The sequence below is a fragment of the Tursiops truncatus genome, chromosome 3, assembly GCF_011762595.2.
Source record: "Tursiops truncatus isolate mTurTru1 chromosome 3, mTurTru1.mat.Y, whole genome shotgun sequence".
Lineage (NCBI taxonomy): Eukaryota > Metazoa > Chordata > Mammalia > Artiodactyla > Delphinidae > Tursiops > Tursiops truncatus.
In genome coordinates, this window is record NC_047036.1 from 35,440,585 (window position 1) to 35,465,363 (window position 24,779).

General features: G+C 37.7%; 1 protein-coding gene across 1 annotated transcript; it reads left to right on the forward strand.

The window, feature by feature from the left end:
- Nucleotides 1-372: 372 nt before the first annotated feature.
- On the forward strand, nucleotides 373-24,724 carry CCDC152 (coiled-coil domain containing 152). The gene is made up of 8 exons (XM_019930082.3): nucleotides 373-472; nucleotides 2,210-2,315; nucleotides 9,084-9,152; nucleotides 13,232-13,296; nucleotides 16,709-16,811; nucleotides 21,425-21,552; nucleotides 23,341-23,424; nucleotides 24,017-24,724. The coding sequence occupies exons 1-8, from the start codon at nucleotides 386-388 to the stop codon at nucleotides 24,164-24,166; spliced, it is 792 nt and encodes a 263-aa protein (XP_019785641.1). The 5' UTR covers nucleotides 373-385; the 3' UTR covers nucleotides 24,167-24,724.
- Nucleotides 24,725-24,779: the final 55 nt, after the last annotated feature.

Genomic DNA, 24,779 nt, shown 5'->3' on the forward strand with positions numbered 1-24,779 from the left:
TGCATCAGATTTAGTAATGCATCAGATTTTAAGTACAGCCATACTGATGGCAAAGAGATGAGTGTTGAACAGTGGCATAATTTGTTTTTTGTGTAATAGGGACAAATAATTTCTACATATGCACATATCATTGCACTAATTTTAGATTGGTTTAGAGAAAACTTGTCTGGTGTGGGTGTGGAGAGGAGTGGAGAAGCCTTAATTCATTTGACCATGGTTAATACTGGGGGGTATAATAAAAATTCTCTGAGTGCAATGGAGCTCAAGTAGGTACTCCATGAGTGGAGTACAGAAACTTTAGTATTTGAGCTATTACCACTATTATATGCTTTGTATATTGTTTGTTTGTTTGTTTTAACACTATCTACTCTTCATTAGTTTAGATATGAATCAAAGCAGTGAAGGATGTATGAAAAAGATTAGCAATGTGAATATTGACAAACTTATAAATGACTTCTCACAGATAGAAAAGGTATGTAATGATATCAAACAGTTGTAGAATATAAGGAAAAGTGGAACAGATTTTGCCAATGGAGGGAGTTGGGAAGAAAAAAAATGTACAAAAAAATAAGCAAGGTAAAAATAATGGAAATGCATTTTGCTAAGCCCCTCTCTCTCATTTTAAAAATCTGTATTTAAAACGTGGTTTTGGCTCATTTATACTAATACATCAACATGTTTGGGGGGCAAGGGAATTAATAATTGATACACTTTTGCTAAACTTAAAGGGGAAATACATGTGTAAGTACCCAGGATGTCCATAAATTCAAGAATGGTTTAGTAAGAATTGAATAGACTCAATCCTCAATCTCTTGCCATTATGACTCTTAATTTTTTAGTCTTTCCTATTTTATTTGTTCCCTTTTTCTTCTCTTTTGCCTAAAAGCAGACTTGTTTAAAGTCCCCCTCCCCAGCTCTGGACAAATTACATGGTAGACCATACCCACAAGTATATATTAGGCTCTTTCTCTCCTCCTGTGTCTGGGAGAGGAGTAGGAATAGCTGTTGAGAAATGTAGATGGATAAATTAAAGACTTGGGAGGTGGATTTGTGAAACAGGAATAGGAGCGGGAATAATACCTACTTCTATTTTCTCTCCTTTTCTTATCATCCTTCTCTATTCCTTCTTTTCCTCTGTACAATTTAGTATTGCCATAATGAAAGAATTTTCGTGACAGTGGGTATTTTGAGATAACATGAGCTTTTTTTTCAACGATGAACCTGGGTTTTCTTAACCAAGTGATTCTGACCAAAGTAAGAGAGAAAGAGAAGGAAATAAGCACTTTGGTGGGAGAAGAATTTGTACAAAGTATTTGAAGATTAATTTGGAATTAGCTCTTATATTCTTAGACATTTAAGAATTCTTATTTAAATTTTAAATAGGAAATATTGTTCATTTTTTGATGTTATAATGGTACTGTGCTTGTATTTTTGAGTCATCTCTTAGAGATGCATATAAATGATAATATTTATGGATGGAACAATATAATGTCAAGGAGTTGCTTTGAGATAAATTCAAAAGTGGTGAGACTAGGATTGGGTAAAGGTATAGATGATACAGGACAGGTCATGAATTGATGATTTTTGAAGGTGCTTGAAGGATACATGGCAGCTATTTCACTATTCACAAAGATATCAAAGAGATATGTTGAAGAATATTTATTCATTGTCTATAATAGCAAAAAGTGGGAACAGCACAAATCTTCCTCAGTAGGGAACTATTTAAATAAATTATATTCATGAATGAAACAATGCAGCTGTTAAAAAGAATGAGGCAGACCTTTATGTGCTTATGTGACATCATCTCCAAGAAAATAGTACTAAGTGGAACATCCAAGGTACAGAACAGAGTAAATACGACCCTTTCCTATAGTTGTATAGTCACAAAATATTTTGGAAATATTTATAAGGAATTGTTAATCGAAGGACTGGAGGTTGAATAGTTGGAAAGAAGGAGGTTCAAATTAGATCATATTTTTACTTTTTATAACTTTTCATAAGTGTTCATCTGTTTTAACTTTTTATCATCTTACTCTTTAAATTAAAGATAAATTAGAAAGTTGGCTTATTCAAGAATATATGCCAGGCTTAATTATTAGACTCTCAGGTATTAAATGGTTTGTATTTTCATTAGTCTTCATATCTTTAGGTAAAAAATCAAAAGAGCAGCATTGATTTAGTGGTAATATGTATTCTGTTTCTTCTGTAGAGGATGATAGAAAACAGTGGAAAGAACAATATACTGGATATGCAGTTGGAAAAAGCTAACTGTTTATTGAAAGCAATGCAAACAAAGGAGGTCGCAATTAAAGAAGGTTAGATCTCTGCTGCCTATAGAAATAGTAATTCTAATGAGTGTGCTTTTTGCTGTAACAGTGATTTTACATTTGTAAAATATTTTAAATTCACATAGAACTTTCCAGACTATCATTTCATTTTATCCTTAATATAAACCTGAAAGACAGATAGGACTGGTATTACTATTCCACCTTGGTAATGAAGAAACATGAACAAAAGAAGGTAATCTGGGGCTTCCCTGGTGGCGCAGTGGTTGAGAGTCTGCCTGCCAATGCAGGGGATGCGGGTTTGTGACCCAGTCCGGGAGGATCCCACATGCTGCGGAGTGGCTGGGCCCATGAGCCATGGCTGCTGAGCCTGCGCTCCGCAAGGGGAGAGGCCACAACAGTGAGAGGCCCGCGTACCGCAAAAAAAAAAAAAAAAAAAAAGAAGGTAATCTGTCTGAGTCCAGTCAGCTAAGAAATGGCTAATCCAGGGACTTCCCTGGATTTGGTGGTACAGTGGTTAAGACTTCGCCTTCCAACGCAGGGGGTGCAGGTTCAATCCCTGGTCGGGGAGCTAAGATCCCACATGCCTCGCAGCCAAAAAACCAAAAACATAAAACAGAAGCAATATTGTAACAAATTCAATAGCCTTTTTAAAAAATGCTCTACATTAAAAAATCTTAAAAAAAAAGAAATGGCAAATCCAAGGCTCAGTCCAGGTCTTCAAACACATGGAAAAAGTACAGTTGAATTCCTGCCTCACAATTACACCAGAAGAAATGTGAGATGGGTCAAAAATTTTAGTGTTAAAAATGGGCTGTCCTAGTCTGAAGCTCTCCCCTCACTTCTTGGACGTCCATGCCATGCGCTCAACTGAGCTCCCAGCAGCCGCCATCCACACTGCCTCTCCTTGCTCTACACCTTCTCTGTGCACCCATCAGCCCTCAGGGAGCCTGGGAGCCCGGGCACCCAGCCTGGCACGGTGCTACTCACTGAGAAAGCGGCATTTCTCTGCGGCACAAAGGTCTGAGACTGCGCTCAGATAAACCAGCTGCAGTGGCAACTTTGCCCCAGGCCTGGTAGTGCTGGGCTTCCCATGCAACCAGTTCCAGGCATCAGGAGAACACCAAGTACCAAGAGAGCCTGAATTCCCTCAAGCTCATCAGAGATGGTCACGCTTTTCCAGAAGTGTGTGATGAATGGCACGCAGATGCACCTGCTTTACGTCTTCCTGTGGAAGGCCTTGCCCTAGCACGCTGACAACTGCTGTTTTCAACAGATTCCAAGTTCATCACCTGGGCTCTGTGTGCTGCAACGCTGTTGCCTGGAAGTTAGAGAAGTTCCCCAAAGGTGCGTCTGTGCCCAGCATGGAAGCCCTGCTGTCCCAGGAGCCCAGCTGTGCCTAGGGCTCCCCTCCTACCTCTGCTGCTTGCCAGTCACAGTGGTGCCCTGTGGGGGGGTCTCGTCCATAAGGTATTTCCTCTACACCTGCGTGCAGAAGCCACCTGATAACCAGGAAGATCCCCCTAGACGGATGCTAGTCCTGTCCATCCCAGCCTTCCCTTTGCCAGACCGAGGGTCCTTACTAATAAAGAGCTGGGCATCAGAAAAAGAAAAAAGAAGAAGAAGCTGTATACATATAATTCCTCACTACGTCAACTGAGAGGGCATAAAATCAGTAGGAACAAACGAACCTAGCACCAAGATCTTGGTTTCTAATACCATCTTATAATAAAAGGAACCAGGGCTCCTTGAAGAAATGGTTGATTCTAAGACTGGGGCAAGAAATATACAAGATGAGTCTAAAGCATCTTGTAGTACCAGAAAATAAGAAAGTGCTCAAAAAGAAAATAAAAACTCCACAATGATAGGGGTATGTTAAAGGGATAAAGGACCCAGGTGAAAAGTTCTCAATGACCAAAGCTGGAATGATTTGAGCAACAAAATAGATATAGTAGTATTGGATTATAACTCAAAGTATATAATAAATATCCACAAGTACATACTGATAAAAATAAATGATTAAATAAATAAATAAATGGGGATGAAGAGATAAATCTCTGCAGAATTCCAAATAACTTATGTAAGTGACTTGGCCTCAAGGAAGTATATCATAACACCCCACTCATCAGGTGTGGGCTGTGTATAGTGACTTTCTTCACTATAGGGAAACATACAGAATGGAAAAGGAGGTGGTGGAGAGTAACTACATAGTGGAAAAATCTGACATACACGACCTAAGGCAAGTAATCAAGGTCAACGTGGTGTAATGTTGATAGTATATACCTTTGCTATGATGTGATGAAGATGGCACTCTACCTCTATGTTCTTCCCCCCCATAACCTCATCGAATCATGAGATAAGCATCAGACAGATTCACATAGAGGGACATGCTACAAAATACCTGACCAGTACTCTGCAAAACTGTTAAGGTCATCAAAAACAAGAAAACTCTGAGAATCTATCACAGCAAAGAGGACCCAAGGAAGACATGACATCTAAATGTAATGTGGGGCTTCCCTGGTGGTGCAGTGGTTGAGAGTCCGCCTGCCGATGCCGGGGAACACATGTTCGTGCCCCGGTCCGGGAGGATCCCACATGCCGCAGAGCGGCTGGGCCCTTGTGCCATGGCCGCTGAGCCTGAGCCTCCGGAGCCTGTGCTCCGCAATGGGAGAGGCCGCAACAGTGAGAGGCCCGCGTACGGCAAAATAAATAAATAAATAAATAAATAAATAAATAAATAAATAAATAAATAAATAAATGTAATGTGGTATTGTGGATGGAATCGTAGAACAGAAAAAGGACATTAGGTAAAAATTAAGAAAATCAGAATAAAGCATAGATTTTAGTTAATAATAGTGTATCAACATTGGTTCATTAATTATAGCAAATATACTGTACTAAAGTAAGATGTTAATAATAGGGGAAACCAGGTATAGAATATTTGGCAACTCTCTGTAATATCTTCCCAATTTTTCTGTACATCTAAAACTGTTCTAAAAAATAAAGTTAATTAAAGGTCAAAAAATGAAGCCACAAAAAAAAAAAAACTAGAAGAGAATATAGGGGGTTTTGTTTTTATGTTTTTAAGAACTGAGAAAGCCTTTCCAAGAGTGACATCTACCAGTGGATATCTGGTTAAATAAATTATGGTATGTTTATTTAACGAAATACTATGTAACTGATAAAAAAATGAACTACCTTTATATGATATAACATAATCTCCCACATATAGTAAATGAAAACAATGTACACAACAGTATATTATCATTTTTATAAAAATATATCTTAATGCACACACAAACACCCTCTCCCCTATATGTTTGTATATATCTGTAAAGCTAAACAATGGCCCGGTAACAGTGCTTGCTTTGATGGGAAGGAAACTGGTTAGTTTTGGGGCAGAGATTGGCGAGATGGTCACTTTTCACTAAACTTGTGTTTCATGTGTATGTATTACTTGAAAAACATAATCAAATACTTCTTTAAAATCCAGTTATACTTATTCTAAATCTAATGGCCTTTTTGCTGAATAATATGCAGTAGAAGTGAAAGAACAAGTGAGAATGATATCTTAGAAAGCAAAATGTGTACTAATTCACTTAGAGAGGAAGAACAAACTACATATAATGATTGGACTTGTTCAACAATAAAGAATGATATCTTGATATTTTATTTTCTTCACTTGATACCAGATAAACAATGTCTTTGCCAGCTCAAGATGGTATAATATTGATATTGAGGATCATATCCTATTAAAAAAAAAACCTTTCCATACATAATTGTATTTAATATTTACAACTGCTTTATGAAATAGATATTAATGCCCAAATTGCTTGTTAATGATAGAGCCTAAATGTGACCTCAAAATAATCACTGATTTACTAAATTATACAGTATAAGCAGTAGCTTAATATTCTGAGCTCTAGTTTTTAAGAATTGGATAGGATAGTATACTTCAAATTACACTGTAAAGTCCAACAGAAATGATAATGCAGGTAAAGATTTGCAAAGAGAATTAAAAGGTATTATTCTAAAATAATGAATGGTATTCTATTGATACCTTTTGAAGAATTCTTTATTGAGCCAGTTTCCTTTGTTTTTTTAAAAAAAAAAAGGTGTGTTGAGAGAGCCACCTTGTGTTCTAAATTTGAAAATACACATTTTGGGAACATTCAGTATACTTTCAGTTTCAGGGCTCTGTTTTCAATTTGCTGATTACTGAGGTACCATATTTCATAAATGCTGGATTCATGCTTTTAAAGGCACAAAGACAAGTGATGGCAGGATCTATGCCTCCATTTCTAATTGTAGCAGCTAATACAGTACCATACATGAAGTAGGTAATGTCAGTTGTCACTTAACCATCATTCTATTACTGAGAAACAGCAAGAGAAAAAAAATGGATGATGGTGGGAACTTTGTCTGAGCTAGTGGTGGGGAAGGTAGAGGCGAACTGGGGAGGAGTAGAACCTTATACTTGCATAAAGATTTTAACTTCTACAAAATACTTTCATTTCTATTAGTGTAGTTGAAAAAAGTACATGGAGACTGAGTGCAAGACCTCTAACTGAAAGGTGAAGTTTTGAATTCTCCCCTCACAGTACTGGTTCTTTCAGTTAGTTAATAAATACAAAAACTATTGAACACCTATGAAATAGTTATCACTTTAGAAGCAAGGAATATCAAAATAAATATCTTTACCTGAAAGAGTTCACTATCTAGTGGGAGAAACCACAAATAACTAAAATGTAATGTGAACAATGGAGAAAAGCAATATATACAAATTGTTATGGGACACAGAGGAGAGAAATAGTAACAACAACAATAACAATGTTGAATATTTGTGAGTGAATTTAGAAAGTATATTTTTTCATTTGTTTGTCAGAACAGTCCAATATATGAGAATAGTAGCTTACCCAGAGTGTCATAGCTACAAAGTAAAGAAAACTCTAATCTGGTTCCTCTGATTCCAAATTTCATGGTTTCATCAGCATATCCTACAATTCCGGAGGAAGTACTGAATTAAGAGCACAGGATTTGAAATGCGAAAAACCTATGTTCAAAACTAGACCTTCCATATACTGTGGAATCTTTGTTAAGTAACCAGACATCTATGGGTGACTTCCTCCCTTTGCAAAATCACAATAATTATACCAACTTCTCAGTATCAGATGGAATACTGATTATGATGTTTATAATGTACTTAGTGTAATGCCTGGCAGGGTAAACATTCAATAATAGTACTTTATTATACCTAGACAATTTTTATTGTTAGACACAAATGTGGTATTTAATATTTAACCATCAAAACAGATACCCAACTAAAATGGAAACTAGTCAGTGTGTCACACTAATGCATAGTGCCTGAATATCGGCCGTGGGCCTCTAAAACAAAAAGAAAGAGCATAAGGTTCCATATTTATTAGCTGTTAAGCCAAGCACATAAGAATGAAATTGCCCCAATCTTTCTTTTTAAAAATATTGTTATTCTTTATGAAGTTTTCATCATTATATATTTAGCTAGTATAATTATAAACTTAAACTAGTACAACCTGGGTTTCTCAAATTTATAGTAAAAATGTGATAGCAATAACTATCACAGAGTCTGTCTCTGGCTCTGTTCTTGCCCCCTTTCCAGGGCCTCCCACCTACTCAAATTACTCTGAAGAAGTGGTCTTGCGCTGGTCTTCTTGGTGGTAGTAAAGTAGTTAGAATCATTGACTTTGGTGCTGGACTGCTGGAGTTGATGTTGTAGCTCTACCATCTACTATTTATAACTTTGGATAATTTGCTAAACTTCTGCGTATCAATTTCCTCATATGTAAAATGAGGCAAATACTAGGACCAATGTCATAGGGTTAAGAGGGTTAAATGATTTAATATTTGCAAAGCACTTTGAATATCAATACAATATTATTTTCACACCACAGTTTCTCCACTTATTCCTTTCTTACTATGATATTGCCTGTCAATCAATCAATCACTTAACAAATATTTATGGAGAGACTATTATGGACCACAACTGTTCTAAGTACTAAGGAGAAATAGTAAAAAAGAAAATAGTCCCTGCTATCCTGGAGCTTACAGCCAAGTGGACTGATTAAAGTTACAGAAGTTTCCACCACTGTTGCTACCATCAGCTGTTGCTGGTGATAACCAAGGGTATACTGAAAGCTTATATGCACATGTCAGGGCACTAATGCTTGCAAAGGAGGTTCCATCTCCCATTATGCAAGAAGACATTGGCACCAAAGTTGCTGATGCCTTGTAACTCAGCACATTGAGTTTTTACTTTTATTGCTACTCCCTTGCTCGAGGACTCAGGCGAAGAGGACAGGTTAGAGAACAGTGAGGAAGAAAAGCATTATTTTCTCCCAAATGACACCTTCTCATCAGCTCTATTTTCTAACAGAACTTAATGTTCCTTGACTCTCTTTCCTTAGAATGTTCTTTTATGGAAAATTCACTTGGATACACACCTCATAGTTCTCCAGACATGTCCAAATGTGCCTTACTTCTAGGGCAGATGTTGCTAAGTCACATGGTGGGGAATCCCTACATACTGGGTTTATCGTGCCTTAGAAAACTCATTACTAAATCCTGGAGTGCATTAGACTTAAAGAGTGCTTAAAGAGCGATTAAAAGGTATTTATTATATAATTTATTTTGAGATATCTGGTTGCTTTATTAGGTCTCATAATTGTCAATTAAATATTATTTTAAGTGTCTCAACTTTGAGATAATAATTCCAAAATGAAAGCAAATAATATTCAAATAAATTTATCTTTTATGTTTTAGAATGTGCTACTCTTCATAATATGATAAAAGGGCTACAACAGACCATTGAATATCAACATAATTTGAAAGGTAAGTTAGAAAAAAAAGTAAAATCTAAAAAAATAAGATATATTTAAGCACCTTTAAGAATAGAGTTTTCATAAACAAAACGAAAAGACAACCCTCAGAATGGGGGGAAATATTTGCAAATGAAGCAACTGACAAAGGATTAATCTCCAAAATTTACAAGCAGCTCGTGCAGCTCAATATCAAAAAAATAAACAACCCAATCCGAAAATGGGCAGAAGACCTAAAAAGACATTTCTCCAAAGAAGATACACAGATTGCCAACAAACACATGAAAAAAATGCTCAACATCACTAATCATTAGAGAAATGCAAATCAAAACTACGAGGTATCACCTCACACATGATCAGAGTGGCCATCATCAAAAAATCTACAAACAATAAATGCTGGAGAGGGTGTGGAGAAAAGGGAACCCTCTTGCACTGTTGGTGGGAATGTAAATTGATACAGCCACTATGGAGAACAGTATGGAGGTTCCTTAAAAAACTAAAAACAGAACTACCATACGACCCAGCAATCCCACTACTGGGCATATACCCTGAGAAAACCATAAATCAAGAAGAGTCATGGGGGGGCTTCCCTGATGGCGCAGTGGTTGGGAGTCCGCCTGCCGATACAGGGGACACGGGTTCGTGCCCCAGTCCAGGAAGATCCCACATGCCACAGAGCAGCTGGGCCTGTGAGCCATGGCCGCTGAGCCTGCGCATCCGGAGCCTGTGCTCCGCAACGGGAGAGGCCACAGTAGTGAGAGGCCCACGTACCGCAAAAAAATTAAAAATAACATCATTATCTACATGGAAAATCTAAAATATTCATCAAAAAAAAACCTTCTAGAACTAAGTGATTACAGCAAGGTTGAGCTATACAAGATTAATATACAAAGGTCAATTGTTTTCCTATATACTAGCAATGAACAAGTGGAATTTGAAATTTAAAACACAGTATTTGGGGCTTCCCTGGTGGTGCAGTGGTTAAGAATCCGCCTGCCAGTACAGGAGACATGGGTTCAAGCCCTGGTCTGGAAAGACCCCACATACCACGGAGCAACTAAGCCCATGCACTGCAACTACTGAGCCTGTGCTCTAGAGGCTCTGAGCCACAACTACTGAAACCTGCGCACCTAGAGTCCATGCTCTGCAACAAGAGAAGCCACCGCAATGAGAAGCCCGCACACCACAACGAAGAGCAGCCCCTGCTCGCCGCAACTAGAGAAAGCCCACACACACAGCAACGAAGACCCAACACAGCCAAAAATAAATAAATAAATTGTTTTAAATTAAAAATAAAACACGATACTATTTACATTAGCACCTCCCAAAATGAAATACTTAGGTATAAATCTAACAAAATATGTATAAGATATATATAAGAAAAACTACAAAACTTTGATACAGTAAGTCAAAGAAGAACTAAATAAATAAAGAGAAAGTCCATGTTCATGGAAAGGAAGATGCAATATTGTCGAGATGTCAGTTCTTTCCAACTTGTTCTATAGATTCAAAGTGATCCCAATCAATATCCCAGCAAGTTACTTTGTGAATATGACAGAGTGTGGATAATACAGAACTTGGAATTATTGTTATCCAGGTTTAATGTCTCACTCAGTCCTGTCACTGATCCCAGTTGGGCACTGAACTCAAGTCCTGACCTCTATCTCATACTGATTCCCAGTTCCAGTCCTGGCTCCAATCCTACTTGTGGCCTAATTTTAGCTCTGAACACCTTTAATGTCTGGCTCAGGTAGAGATCCTGACTCTATTTTGAACTCTCACCACGCACTATACCAGGATTGGCTCTTTCCTGATCTAAGTATATCTGATTTTCCTAAAAACACCTAGAGGTTAACAAGAGTGAATACAGAAAACTGTGAAGCACCACTCCTTCTCCATCATCCTTCATCAAGAGAAACATTTTGGTTATATACAAAAAATGTCAATTATGATAGGTGTGAAACAGTAGGACAAATTAAAGATGCAAAACTACATTTTAATTAATTTCATTTTTTCTTATTTAAGTTTTACATGGAAAGGCATTATATAAATACAACTGTGGTTCTTAATAATGTTGCTGAAAGCTAAAACCTCCCTTTCTTTCTAGCTTAGGATATCACTCATCTTCTCTTTTGACAGTAGTTTTGTTTCCCTCACCCATTCTGCAATACAAACTATACTAATCCTCAAATACAGATCAATCCAACCATACACTGTTTTACTTACATTGCTACAGCTACTGAAGGTTATTGGTGAAAAATCATACACTGCAGACTACTGAAGGCTATTGGTGAAAAATCATACACTGCAGACTCCTTTTAATTTTTGAGTCCCAGTATCACTTATACCCTTAATTTATCTTGGCTTTTTAAATTTTCATCCTTTAAGCCCCCAACTTTAAATGTTTCTTTCTCTTTCAACCTACTTTACTTTCTATATCACAGAAAAAAAATGAAAGCTGTCAGGTATAAACTACCTCATTTCCTGTCATCTACCTCCCCTGCTTCCCACTGCACTTCCTCCAATGTATTCATACACAGGCATATCCTTCCTTCCTTCCTCATTAGCTTAGAAAAAAGAAAATCCTTCTTCTTATCCAAAGTTTATTTCTCTGCATGGGTTTAACTTTCATCTCTCTTCACCTCTCTCTTCTGGGATATTGCATCTTCAGTTGTCTCTTCTTTTCTCTCTTTCATTTCCCTCTTTCTATTGGCCATTCTTCTCAGCACTTAAACAACTCAGATCTCTCCCACCTTTTCAACAAACAAGACAAAGTTTTCTTGATTTGGGTTTATTCCCTCCAATTACCCTCACTCTTTCCTTTTACAATCGAATCTCAAGGGAATAGTCTGCACTCACTCTCTCCATTTCCTTACCTTCACCTAGTCTTCAACTTAGAACAATTGAACATCTCCCAAAGTTTTCAGATTCAAAGTTCTTTCATTTTATCTTTTTACTGCATTTATTGCCATTGATTATAACCCCCTTAAACTCTCTTTTCTTAGTAACACCCTCACCTGCATCTCTGGACACTTCTTCTTAGTCTTCTTTATAGGATAGTCTTCCTTTGGCCACCTCTAAATGTTTCTCAGCCTACAAGAAATATTCTTCTGGATACCTCAAGCATTTCAAATTTGGTGTGGTAAAGATCTAGATTCATCACTTCACTCCTAAAAAGCTTCCCCTTTTAATTTTTCCCAAACCAATGAACAATTTTCAACCACTCAAATCAGAAAACTAGAAGGCAAACATTCCCTTTTCTCTTTTGCCTCTGCTATCCAATCGGTCACTAAGTCTCCTGTTAATTCTATCATCTAAATAGTTATCTTTATTTTCCTTTTGTCTCCTACTGCCAGTGACCTAATTTAGGCTCCTGTTATTTCTTACTTGATCACTTGTTACTGATATCCATTCCTCTGGGGTCAACCCCCACCCCCATTCATCCTCTGCACTGCCGGATAATCTTTTTAACATGTAACTAATCATTTCACTTCACTGTTCAAAATTCTTTGATGATTCTGTAACCTATAAAATAAAATTCAAAGTTATTCATGTAGAATATGTCTACCTCCTATTAGGCTACATCTCCAACCTATTTAACACATTCTCCTTAAAATTTACATTCCAACAATACTGTATTTGAATTGTAATTTTCCCAAATGTGCTATATTCACTCAAGCCCAAAGTCTTCTGTGCAGTTTTCTGTATCTGGAACACATTCCTCCAACTTATCATTTAAGTCTCAGCTCAAGTGGTTCCTCTTCTACAAATCCTTTCCTGACTTCAAGCTGACCTAAGCTTTTCTTCCACAACTCCCCGCCATATTTCAGACACACTGCCATTACAGAGCAATTATCATAGCATATCATAACTATTTACACATCTGTCTCACCACTAGGCTGTAAGTTCTTTGAGGAGAAATAATTTTTTTGTTTCAACATTCCCAATGTCATGCACAGAGCCTGGTGTGTAGTTGATGCTGTATGCATGTGTTGAATACATACATGAATGGAAACTTGAAATGTTAAACATATTCCCATATTAATTTAAAAGTTCTATATATTAGGATATTCACTGATGTTTTTTACACAGGTGAAAATGAACTACTAAAAAGAAATGCTGATCTTATGAAAGAAAAGTTAAAAACTCATGAACAGGTGAGTTTGTGTGTCTTCATATTCAATCAGATCCCTGTGGAGCATTGTCTTCCCAAATTAGAAAAAATAAAGTAGTTTTTTTCATTAATAAAGACAGCCAAGGGCTTCCCTGGTGGCGCAGTGGTTGAGAGTCTGCCTGCCAATGCAGGGGACTCGGGTTCTTGCCCCGGTCTGGGAAGATCCCACATGCCGCGGAGCAGCTGGGCCCGTGGGCCATGGCCGCTGAGCCTGCGCGTCCGGAGCCTGTGCTTCGCAACGGGAGAGGCCACAACAGTGAGAGGACCGTGTACCGCCAAAAAAAAAAAAAGACAGCCAAAATTTTTAGAGTAAATATATATGGGAGTGCCAGACTTTTTACTATAGAATATACTCAATTAGCACTTTAAAACTTTTTTATAATAAAGTGAATGTGTTCAATATTTATGATTTGAGTAATTTATTGCAATTTTATTGTACCATCTAAATGAAGACAGCATTTTATGTGGATCACCAATTAATTTTCTCCCAAGGGCCAACATACCCTCTGCTATGTTTTCTTCTCTCCTATAAGAGCAGTGCCATGATGGCAATTATAGAACATAAAACACAGTACCTAGAACATAAAAGGTCCTCAGTAAATGTAAGCTCCCACCCCTCTGCCCTGTGGGAAGTTTATTATGCTAATTTTTTCTCATCTCCTAAGAGCCAACATGTCAAACTCTGGCAGACCTAAGATTTCCAAAACTCAACTTGGATCTGTGTCCAGCTTAGAACTTCAACTTGAAGGATCATCTCTATTTCAATCTGGTTCTTCACTTGAGGAGCCTTTGAAGAAATACAGGCTAATTCTGTAACCCTTCCAGGGCTTCTGGGTAATACTCAGGAGTAATGAATGGCATCCGACTGTGCTCTTGGAAAATTTAGCTTCTCATCACCAATTTTGAAATAATTTAAATATCTCTGGATTATATCCCATCCTTTATTTTTCCTTTCCCCTGTTTCCTTTATTTTTCCATCATTTTCATATCTTGCCTCTAGAGTTCAACAATAAATGTGAAGTCAGGGTGTAACTGGGACAGAATGAAAGGAGGAAAATTTTTGCCTCTTTTCTCTTCTAAAATGTCAAGTCATAGAATACTGCTTTATCTAGAATACTATGAATTTTCAGAGGGATGGGAATTACAGAGAAAATGCCATGATCCAAGATTCTGAACTTATTAATCTCTGTCCAAAGCAAACTAAAGATCACCTCAATCCAATGAAAATTCTCTAGTACTAAACCTCCAGGCACATCTAAAACATATGGAGAACCACCCCCTAGAAACAAACTTAGGAGTTACTTAACGGCCATATTTATGGAATATGTTAAGAATTATTAAGTTTTATAAGAACAAAAATATAACCAGAAGCTGTCCCTTGGAATTTAAAGTTCCCAGAAAGCAAATGAAAAGAAGGCAACCAAGAATAACTTGTTGGAACTTTGTCCTCTTAAAAAGAAAAAAGGATTGGACTCCTTGGGGCTGGCACAGGCTAAACTAGAGGAGAAGAACCTAATTAGACACAGCCTGGCCCCAGCCCAGACATTTAGGATAGGCTTATGCCTCAAGGCTGCAGTGAAAATCCTGGGTCTTACCAAATTAATGGAAACATTTCAGGTGGCAAAGTCAATGGGGAAAAGATACATAGATTTGTCTCTTGTGGTTTCCCAGGGCAGCAACTGCTTAATGCAACCATCTGAGTCAGGAGAAGTTTATGAAAGGCACTCTATAGTTGCCCATCTAGAAATCTAGATACAAACACAGGAAAAATAGCAGTTTATGAGATTCACCCCTTTAGTCACCTGCCCAGCTTTAATCAAAGGCAATGGTTGGATATGTTCAGCCATTCCTGCAAGTTGCCTGGCAAAAAAACATAGCCCAAGTAGGACTCCTGACTATATCCCCTTGAATTTTTGATAATCTAGAGGAGCTATTCACTGGGTCTAGGCTAAGAACCTCTGACTTAATTCTTATTTGCACTCTCATTCATTCAAAAAATATATATCAAGGGATATACACTAGGAGTTAGGAATACAACAGTGAGTAAAAACAAAGTCCCTGCTTTTATGGTGTTTAGAGATTTTTCTGGGCCTCTTGCCTTGATCGTTGTCTCTTTCTTACTATCCCACCTCACTTTTATTCTTCCTGCTTTCCTTTTCTCCTGCCTGTAAGTGGTTTCTCTATGTAGAAACATACCTCTGGAAAAATTGTAAATTTTGTCTTTGGAGGATTTCTCTCTCAACACCTCTCTCAATGCCACTCTCTGTATTAGCATAATAAATCACTTCTATGCTTCAACAACCTAAGAAACTAACCTCAGGAGGCTGTTGAGCACTTCGCAAACCCCAAATTCATCCTTCTTTAGCCTCCCCATAAAAGTAACCCTTACCATAGGTAATGCTTAACCTCCTTCTGGGAATTAGGAATGTTCATATAATTTTCAGAAACAGAAATTCAGCCCACATTCAAAGGGATTCATCCTACATTAGGGTAAGCGCACAGACCATCAAACAGTGCCTAAAGTTGGCTTTAAAATATAGCTTTGACGCTTTTTTGACATATTTTAATGCTGTCATGGCATTTATTCATACAATTAAACAAAATATTTTGAGCATCTATGATATGCTCTGAATATAGTGATGAGAATTCAGAGGCAAAGATAAAAAATCATTGTCTCTAGGGCTTCCCTGGTGGCGCAGTGGTTGAGAGTCCGCCTACCGATGCAGGGGACACGGGTTCGTGCCCCAGTCTGGGAAGATCCCACATGCCGCGGAGCGGCTGGGCCCGTGAGCCATGGCCGCTGAGCCTGCGCGTCCGGAGCCTGTGCTCCGCAACGGGAGAGGCCACAACAGTGAGAGGCCCGCGTACCGAAAAAAAAAAAAAGGGGCGGGGGGGGGGGGGGCTTCCCTGGTGGCGCTGTGGTTGAGAGTCTGCCTGCCGATGCAGGGCACACGGGTTCGAGCCCTGATCTGGGAAGATCCCACATGCCGCGGAGCAACTAAGCCCGTGCGCCACAACTACTGAGCCTGCATGTCTGGAGCCTGCGCACCGCAACAAGAGAGGCCGCGATAGTGAGAGGCCCACGCACCGCGATGAAGAGTGGCCCCCGCTTGCCACAACTAGAGAAAGCCCTCACACAGAAACGAAGACCCAACACAGCCATAAATAAATAAATTAAAAAAAAAAAATCATTGTCTCTAGATGGTCTCTATCTACTTGGACCAGAAATTGGTCCTTCTCAAAGCTTAGCATTCAAACAATGAACAATATCTTTCCCCTCTAGATATGATTATATACCAAAAATTAATATAAACTGAAAATTTCATCTTTCTAATTAATCAAAAGTTGTCTACACATACTCAAATTGAAGGATGAATGTATATTTTAATCTTTAGGAATATAAGAATAGTATTGCCAAACTTATGAGTGAAATGAAAATCAAAGAGGAGGGACATAAGACAGAAATAACAAAACTTTATCAAGATATGCAGAAAAAAGGTAAGTTTTAAAATTTACTGAATTCTAAGATACCATAAAACAATTTACACAGATATATAAACTTTTTTCAGTAATTGCCAGTATTCTGAATAAACATTGCCTTGACACATTTGAATTTAGTTTTTGTTCCTTTATATATATTTATGTGATATAAATTATAACACTTAGAAATTGGACTCATGGAGTTTGCACTTAACATTATTTAATGTGAAATAGTTAATATCATTGTAAAATTAATATGAAATGTATAGTTAACTTTGATATTTATATACTCAGCATATTGAATATAATTTCACTAATGAAATATTCTTCCTTCAGCAAAGTCTCATGAAATTATGTTGAGAGTTAACTGGTTTCATAAAGGTATTAAAAACTTTCTTAATGAGCCTAGATGCACACCATATGCAAAAATTAACTTGGAATGTATGATAAGTCTGAATGTAAACCTACATCTATAAGACAAGTAGAAGAAAGCATAGAAGATAACCTTTGTGACCCTGAGTTAGCCACAATTTCTCAGAAAGAAACAAAAAGTACAAAAAATAAAGGAAAAAAGTTCTAAATTGAACTTCTTCAAAACTATTAACTTCTGTCCTTCAACACTGTTAAGAAAATGAAAAGACAGGCCACAGACAGGGAGATAATACTTACAAATGCATAGCTGATAAAGGACTTATGTCCAAAATCTATGAAGAACTCTTATAACTCAGTAAGAAGTCAAACAACCCAGTAAGGAAATGGGCAAAATATTTGGACACTTCCCCAGAGAAATACGGATGAAAAGTAAGCACATGAAAACACACTCAACATAATTGGTTAGTAGGGAAATGCAAATTAAAACCACAATGAGATACCACATTGCACCTTTTAGACCTGCTAAAATCTTCTATAAAACTATCAATACCAAGTGTTGGTGAGGATGTAGAGCTATTGGAGCCCTCATACATTACTAGTGGGACTACAAAATTATAGTCATTTTAGAAAAGAGTTTTGCAGTTTCTTTGGGTTCTCTGAGAAGCAGATGCCTAGACAGAATTAGACATTCAAGAGGTTTGTTAAGGCAAACATTTGTGAGGGTAGATAGGGAGGGAACTGGGGGAGACGGGGTTAGCCGTGGGTTTATGATACAGGTCTAACCTCTGTGAAGAAGAGAAGAAAGGAAGATGTGTTGGGCAGAAGTCTTAGACTGTGACACACTTATAAGAAAGTTTCAGCAAAGTTGGGCCAAATTTGCCCATCAACCAAGTTCAGCAACTCTCAGGAACAAGTCTGCCTTAGTGTCCCTGCCAAGTTCAGTCACTGGCTAGGAGCAGCTCTTGGGAATCATGAGCTCAGCATAAACATGGTCATGAAGACAATGAGCCAATTATGTTCCCTGAAGCTGGAGATCTGAAAGATGCATTTTCATGGCCACAACTGTCCCCTCCTTATACTATACATACCTACTTCTCCATAGGAGTTCAGGTAGCAGGTTCTCCATGGTTCTTGTGGATGTTTCTTCCTCAGGAGAAACCTACAAGAGGGATTGTTGAAATGTTCTTCCTCCTAGGGACCTAACCCTGTCTTTTCAGCCAGCGGGTTCTAGACCAAAAACGTGGTTCAGACTGGGGAACCGAGCAAAGGATAATAATTTTTAACTGGGGCATGTACCCTCAGCCTCCTGTTCCTCCACTTGGATTCTTTTGTACTAGGTGTTAAGCAGCTTGGCTGCTCATCTATTAACTAACTCTACAACTGTCGAAAATCACGCCCCTTTGGCCGCTCTCTGACCTTCCCGCTCATTATGATAATTGTGGCCTCCTGGGTTTTCGCAGTTAAGCACCATCATCTGGCTTCTACAGCTTGGTGGGGGAGGGGGGACACCATCTGCATAGATATTAATGAGCCCAACTTTATACCCACCTCTTCTGTCAGCCCAAGCTTGCAGATGAGAGCAACCATTGAACTTCTTGGTGGTGCTGGTTTTTCTCTCACCAGCACATTCCTTGTGGTCTTGGTTAATAGTGTGTCTTCTGGGCCCTCCTAAGGAACATGATCTTTTGCTGAGTTATCTTGCCTCACATAACATATCCACTCAAGCATGCCAACTTTCGAGAGCCTCCTTATGCCTTTCTCTACTATCTGCCAGGGCATCTCAGGTATTCCCACTTCACTCAGCTTTGGCCAGGGCTTTCCCTAGAGGTCTAAGGCTACTCTAACAGAGTTTGTCCTATATCCTAGGTCCTTGCTAGGGTATTATGTCCCCTGTCCCTAAAGAGTATGTATCTTCAAGTCAATGAATTCTTGCTTACCTAGTCTTACTTTCAGTCTTCTTCTATCCAGCACCCTCAAAGTCCGTTCTCAAGGGTATTCACATGGCTCTTTCCAATACAACCTAGCTAATTCTTGCGGCTCTCTGGGGTATAATCACTTTCCCCCCTTATCAGCCCCAGCACTCCCCCAACCAGGTTATACTGCGCTTTAACCCTAGTTATTGGCCTAGCAGCCAAAAGAGGAGGGAAGGGCATCTTCTGAGAGGAGCCTCTGCAGCATCTTTCATCAGCTAGGTTAGTGCTAGTTCTTAACAGGAAAAAGTAGGTCTGCAATTTCCGAGCATTTAGGGGAGTTGTCACAGCCAGCATCCTCACAGGTGTTTATCCAGATGTTCCTGTCCTATTTTTCAGGATCTTAGGTGTTCCCAACTAGGACCCTGATTTAGCATAGCAGACCTGTTTTGGCTGAACATTTCAGCATCTCTGGAGTTCTGCAACTTTAATGATTAGATTTTCTGTTGCTCAGCTCTACCTGCTCTTCCACTAGAGTTGGTGAGAGTCTGTTTGTAAGCTACCAAAGAGTCCCTCTGGCTCTCACACCTATTCTTTTTGTTTTGTTTTCCTTTTTTTTTTTTTTGAGTTTTATTTTTTTTATACAGCAGGTTCTTATTAGTTACCTATTTTATACATATAAGTGTATATATGTCAATCCCAATCTCCCAATTCATCCCACCACCACTATCCCCCCGCCTTGGTGTCCATACGTTTGTTCTTTACATGTGTCTCTATTTCTGCCTTGCAAACCCATTCATCTGTACCATTTTTCTAGATTCCACATATATGCATTAATATACGATATTTGTTTTTCTCTTTCTTTTTTTCTTTTTTTTTTGCGGTACACGGGCCTCTCACTGTTGTGGCCTCTCCCGTTGCGGAGCACAGGATCTGGACATGCAGGCTCAGCGGCCATGGCTCACGGGCCCAGCCGCTCTGCGGCATGTGGGATCTTCCCGGACCGGGGCACGAACCCGTGTCCCCTGCATCGGCAGGCAGACTCTCAACCACTGTGCCACCAGAGAAGCCCTGTTTTTCTCTTTCTGACTTACTTTACTCTTTACTCTAGACAGTCTCTAGGTCCATCCACGTCTCTGCAAATGCCCCAATTTCATTCCTTTTTATGACTAATATACCATTGTATATATGTACCACATCTTCTCTATCCATTTGTCTGTCAGTGGGCATTTAGGTTGCTTCCATGACCTGGCTATTGTAAATAGTGCTGCAATGAACACTGGGGTGCATGTGTCTTTTTGAATTATGGTTTTCTCTGGGTATATGCCCAGTAGTGGGATTGCTGGGTCATATGGTAGTTCTATTTTAGTGTTTTAGGACCCTCTATACTGTTCTCCATAGTGGCTGTATCAATTTACATTCCCACCAACAGTGCAAGAGGGTTCACTTTTCTCCACACCCTCTCCAGCATTTATTGTTTGTAGATTTTCTGATGATGCTCATTCTAACCAGTGTGAGGTGATAGCTCATTGTAGTTATGATTTGCATGTCTCTAATAATTAGCCACACCTATTCTTTAAATCGTTAAATTCTTGTTAACAACTGTTTCTCATTATCCCTCAGTAGGATGTCAATTTAATTTAGCAGTAACTCTCCAACTCTACTGTCTTTGTGGGCATCGTTTCCCTCTATCTTTCAAATGCCTGAACTATTACACCTGCAAGGCATTCACCTCCACCAGGACATTTCCCCCAGATTACTTCTGGTAAAATCTTCAGCAATCAGACCCCCGTTGTGTACTAGGAACTACCAGTACTCCATATACCACTAATGATGGCTTCCTCGTTTCTTACAAAGCAGTAAGTGCCCCATCATACCTGTTTTCTTGTGCTAGCTCAGGTCCTCCAAGGAGCCGACAAGATGGGAGTAGACAGTCAAAGAAATTTATTGGACAAAATGCTTATGAAGGGAAATGGTGAGGGAGCCAGAAAAAGCTGATGTAGTTCTAGAGTCATCCTGTAATTTGAGGCCTTCTATAACTAGGAACCCAGGATGTGTCCCTCTTTAACCATTAAATCTCCTATTTATTCTCTAGGCATTTAGAGAATATTACTCTCTAGATATTTAAGAGTACAAATTATTCATTCAAAAGCATTCAATGGGCAACCTTTGCGTCGCAAGCATTTTTCAGGGGCTTGTTAAAAATATATAAAAGCTACCCTGCATGTAAACAGTTTCTAAAATACATGTTTTTATTAATAAATTCCACTTTCTTGTAGATTGTTTAAAATTCAAAAAAAATCTTTTAAGATTTTTGAAATGTTAAGATGAATTTATGTTTTTATGCAGTTGAATTAAGTGAAGAAAAGAATAAAGAACTGATAGAGAAAAAGGAGGTGGAAATCTCAGAGTTAAATGCAAAGTTAAGAAATCAAGAAAAGGAAAAACAAAGTGAAATAATCAAACTACAGCTAGAGGTAAGTGTTTAAGGCTCTGCTAGATTTGAGGATGCATCCCTTAGTCTAGGCCATACTTTGGTTATTTGTCATCAGAGTGAGATAAATTTCAGGATTAGAAACAGCCCTGTGAGAGGGCTTCACACATGCTCATTCTTCATCCATCACATGCAATGCTTAAACCTGGTACAGTACAACTGTTAGCTACACTGCCTTTCAGCACTTGGCCTCAAGGTGGGACTCTTCAGTCATTCAAAAGGTCCTGGTTTCCAGAGAGGGTATTTTCCTCTGACAGCAGAGACAGATAACTCATATTACCTGCATTTTACAGCTGAGTCTACGCAGCCTTTTTAGGACTACCATTCCAGCTGTGGGGAGAGTGTTTCTAATCCTTAACATTACTCTCTCCTCAGCAGAAATTGTGGAACCCTGGTGAACTAACTGGAAATTTCTTTTTCTTTATTTAAAATAAAAAGAGACTAATTTGTTCCCAATAAATATGTAGAAATATAGAGGCAGACAAACCAGATTTTTTTAAAGGGACTTTAAATAGGGCATCTCAAAGGCTGAGGTTCCGGTTCTTGGGTCAAAAGCCTTCTCAGTTGGTTGTTTAATCAGATGTCAGAATCTCAAAGACATTGATATTTTGACAATATATTTGCCCTTTACATTTTTGTCTAGATCCTTCTAATCTCCCTTTCCATCATTCTTCCCTCAGCTTGACTCCCACTTTACCTTACGTTGTTAGAATTCACCTACTTAGTTAAGATAACCTAGTTTTCATGTTCTTTAAAGTTTGGTATCCTGAGGTGCTTGGTGAGATACAGTGTTGAAGATTCTATAATTATAGAGCAAAAGGGGACTGATGTTGACTTTTGAGGCTCTTTGATGCTGTTCCTGCCTTCTGGTCAAGTGTACCCACAAACCACAGTGAGGGATGGATGGCCATCTGATATAAAATAGACTGTGTTTCAAGATTGGCCATCAACTTCTAATCCACTGATTGGGAATGTGCATTTTGTTTGCCATCCTGGCCCTGTCACTGGTCTAGCCCAAGTTTGTTGTTTGATATACAGAACTCTTTGCTATTTATCTTCATTATAACTATAATCCATTTCTCTCCCCAAACCAGAACACAATCTCACAGAGCTTATTCTTAGTTCACAGTGAGGCTACATTAAATTCAACCTGAAGGAAAAATTATAATGGAAGATTTTGCAAAAAATATGACAGTAACAATGGCCCATGAGAATTTTTTTTAACCCAATTCACTTTAATGCCAAACCAGCAAGAGTTCAAACTAAATCAATAAAATCATATCCAAATTCTACTATTTAGCCTCCAAGTTTCTGCAGAAGGGTGTATGTTTTTCTCCCATGACTGTTGATTATACTACATATTCTTTACAAAGTACACTCACAGTAACATGAAAATATTTTTATGTATCTTTAAGTTAACTAGATTCTCAACCCTAATTAACTAGATTCTTAATCCTCCATGATAGAATCAACTGATGTCTTGAGAAAAAAATGATGCTGACCCCACCCCAGAATTTCTAAGGTAGTGTCCAGGTATTTGGTTCTTTAAAAAATCTCCCCAGGTAATTTTAAAATGCAGCCAGGGTTAATCTTGTTTGGGTATTCCTTGTTCTCTCTTAAAGACTTTTCTATCTTCTGTGATACAGTGAATACACTTGAATTACAGATTATATGTCTAAGGATACAATGGATTATACTTATATTTATAGAAACATTTGTTTCTAATTGTTTAACTAGAATGTTCTCAACTTTCTTTTTAAACTTGATTCAGTTTGATGCCAAACTAGCAAGAGTTCAAACTAAATCAAAATCATATCCAGATTCTACTGTTTTGCCACACAGTATCTACAGAAGGGTATGTGAGTTTTTCTTGCACAGCTGTTGCTTAAAAAAATTAATTCTCTTAGTGTGTTTTCATAAAGGTTATATTTACTAACAACATACTTAACAGTTTTCCTTAAAATATATCACACAATAAAGATATTAGATTTTTAATAATCTTTATAAGTCTCTTTCAATTTAAACTAGTAAATCTTAGTAGTAAATTAAAACATTAGAGAAGTCCTCTGACTCTTTGGACCATCTAAGGAATTCCATAATGTACTTTGAACTAAGGCTGATTTACTATTCTGAAGTTATTTAGGTACTCAGATACAGATTACTTCTTGTTCAACTCCTTTATTTATGGTTTATAATTTCAAGCTATATAGGGAGAATGGAACAAACTAAAACAAATGGTGCTAATGTGTGTTTTTGTATCCTTGTACCAGTTTTACCCCATTAAATCCCACAAAAGCAAAATTATAGACCTTTCAAAATATGGTATCTTTTTTAATACCTACTTCTACTTAAACCAGAAGCATAGTTTTTGCTGTTGTTCTGTTGTTCCTTGTACTTAATCTTATTATTTATGAACTGCAATAACAAAATTTTTCTGCTCTCTTTAGAAGCTTCAGCATCTTCAAGAAGAAAAAAACAAGGAGATTGCAGTTCTTCGTAATACCATTCACGATTTAGAGCAACGCCTCTCTGTTAGCAAAGATTCTCAATTTAAACTTGCTGGCAAAGATTCTTACTTTAAGCGTAGACGGTTTTGAGTATGGAAGTAAATTCATTAGTTGCTATTTAATTTCTTTAAAAGCAATTGAAAATTCACTTCTATTGTCAATATAACATACTAAGTAATTACAATGAAAACAAAAAGACAGCTTTAAACTTCATTGAGTTTATTTAAACAAATGCACACTTTTGCCAATCGTGTTCTGCATTCTTGCTCAATAGTATCAGCCATAAAAAAGTTCAGGTTTATAGGACTTAGTTTACCTATTGAACCATCATTGACTATGGAAATACTTTCTAAGCAATCAAGAGATGGACAACATTCTTTTATCATTTCCCATCTATCTTTCAAGACTGGCAATCTTAAATTTTAAAGAGTACGATACAATGCTAGACAAAGAAAGCAAGATATAAAGACTTCATTCATATGTGATAGTAAAAATCAAGATATGAGTCTTGGATGTAAAAAAAGTATAAATGGATATCTAAAATGTAATCATAGCAAAATATTCATGTATGAGTATTTCTGGATCTGAAAAGACAGAAATCACTTCTTTCTTTAAAGGTTTAATTTGTTAAAAACGTAAGATTAAAAAGACAAAGATAATATTGTTTGAGAAATAAGTAAAGAAAAAGATGGAAAACATGTCT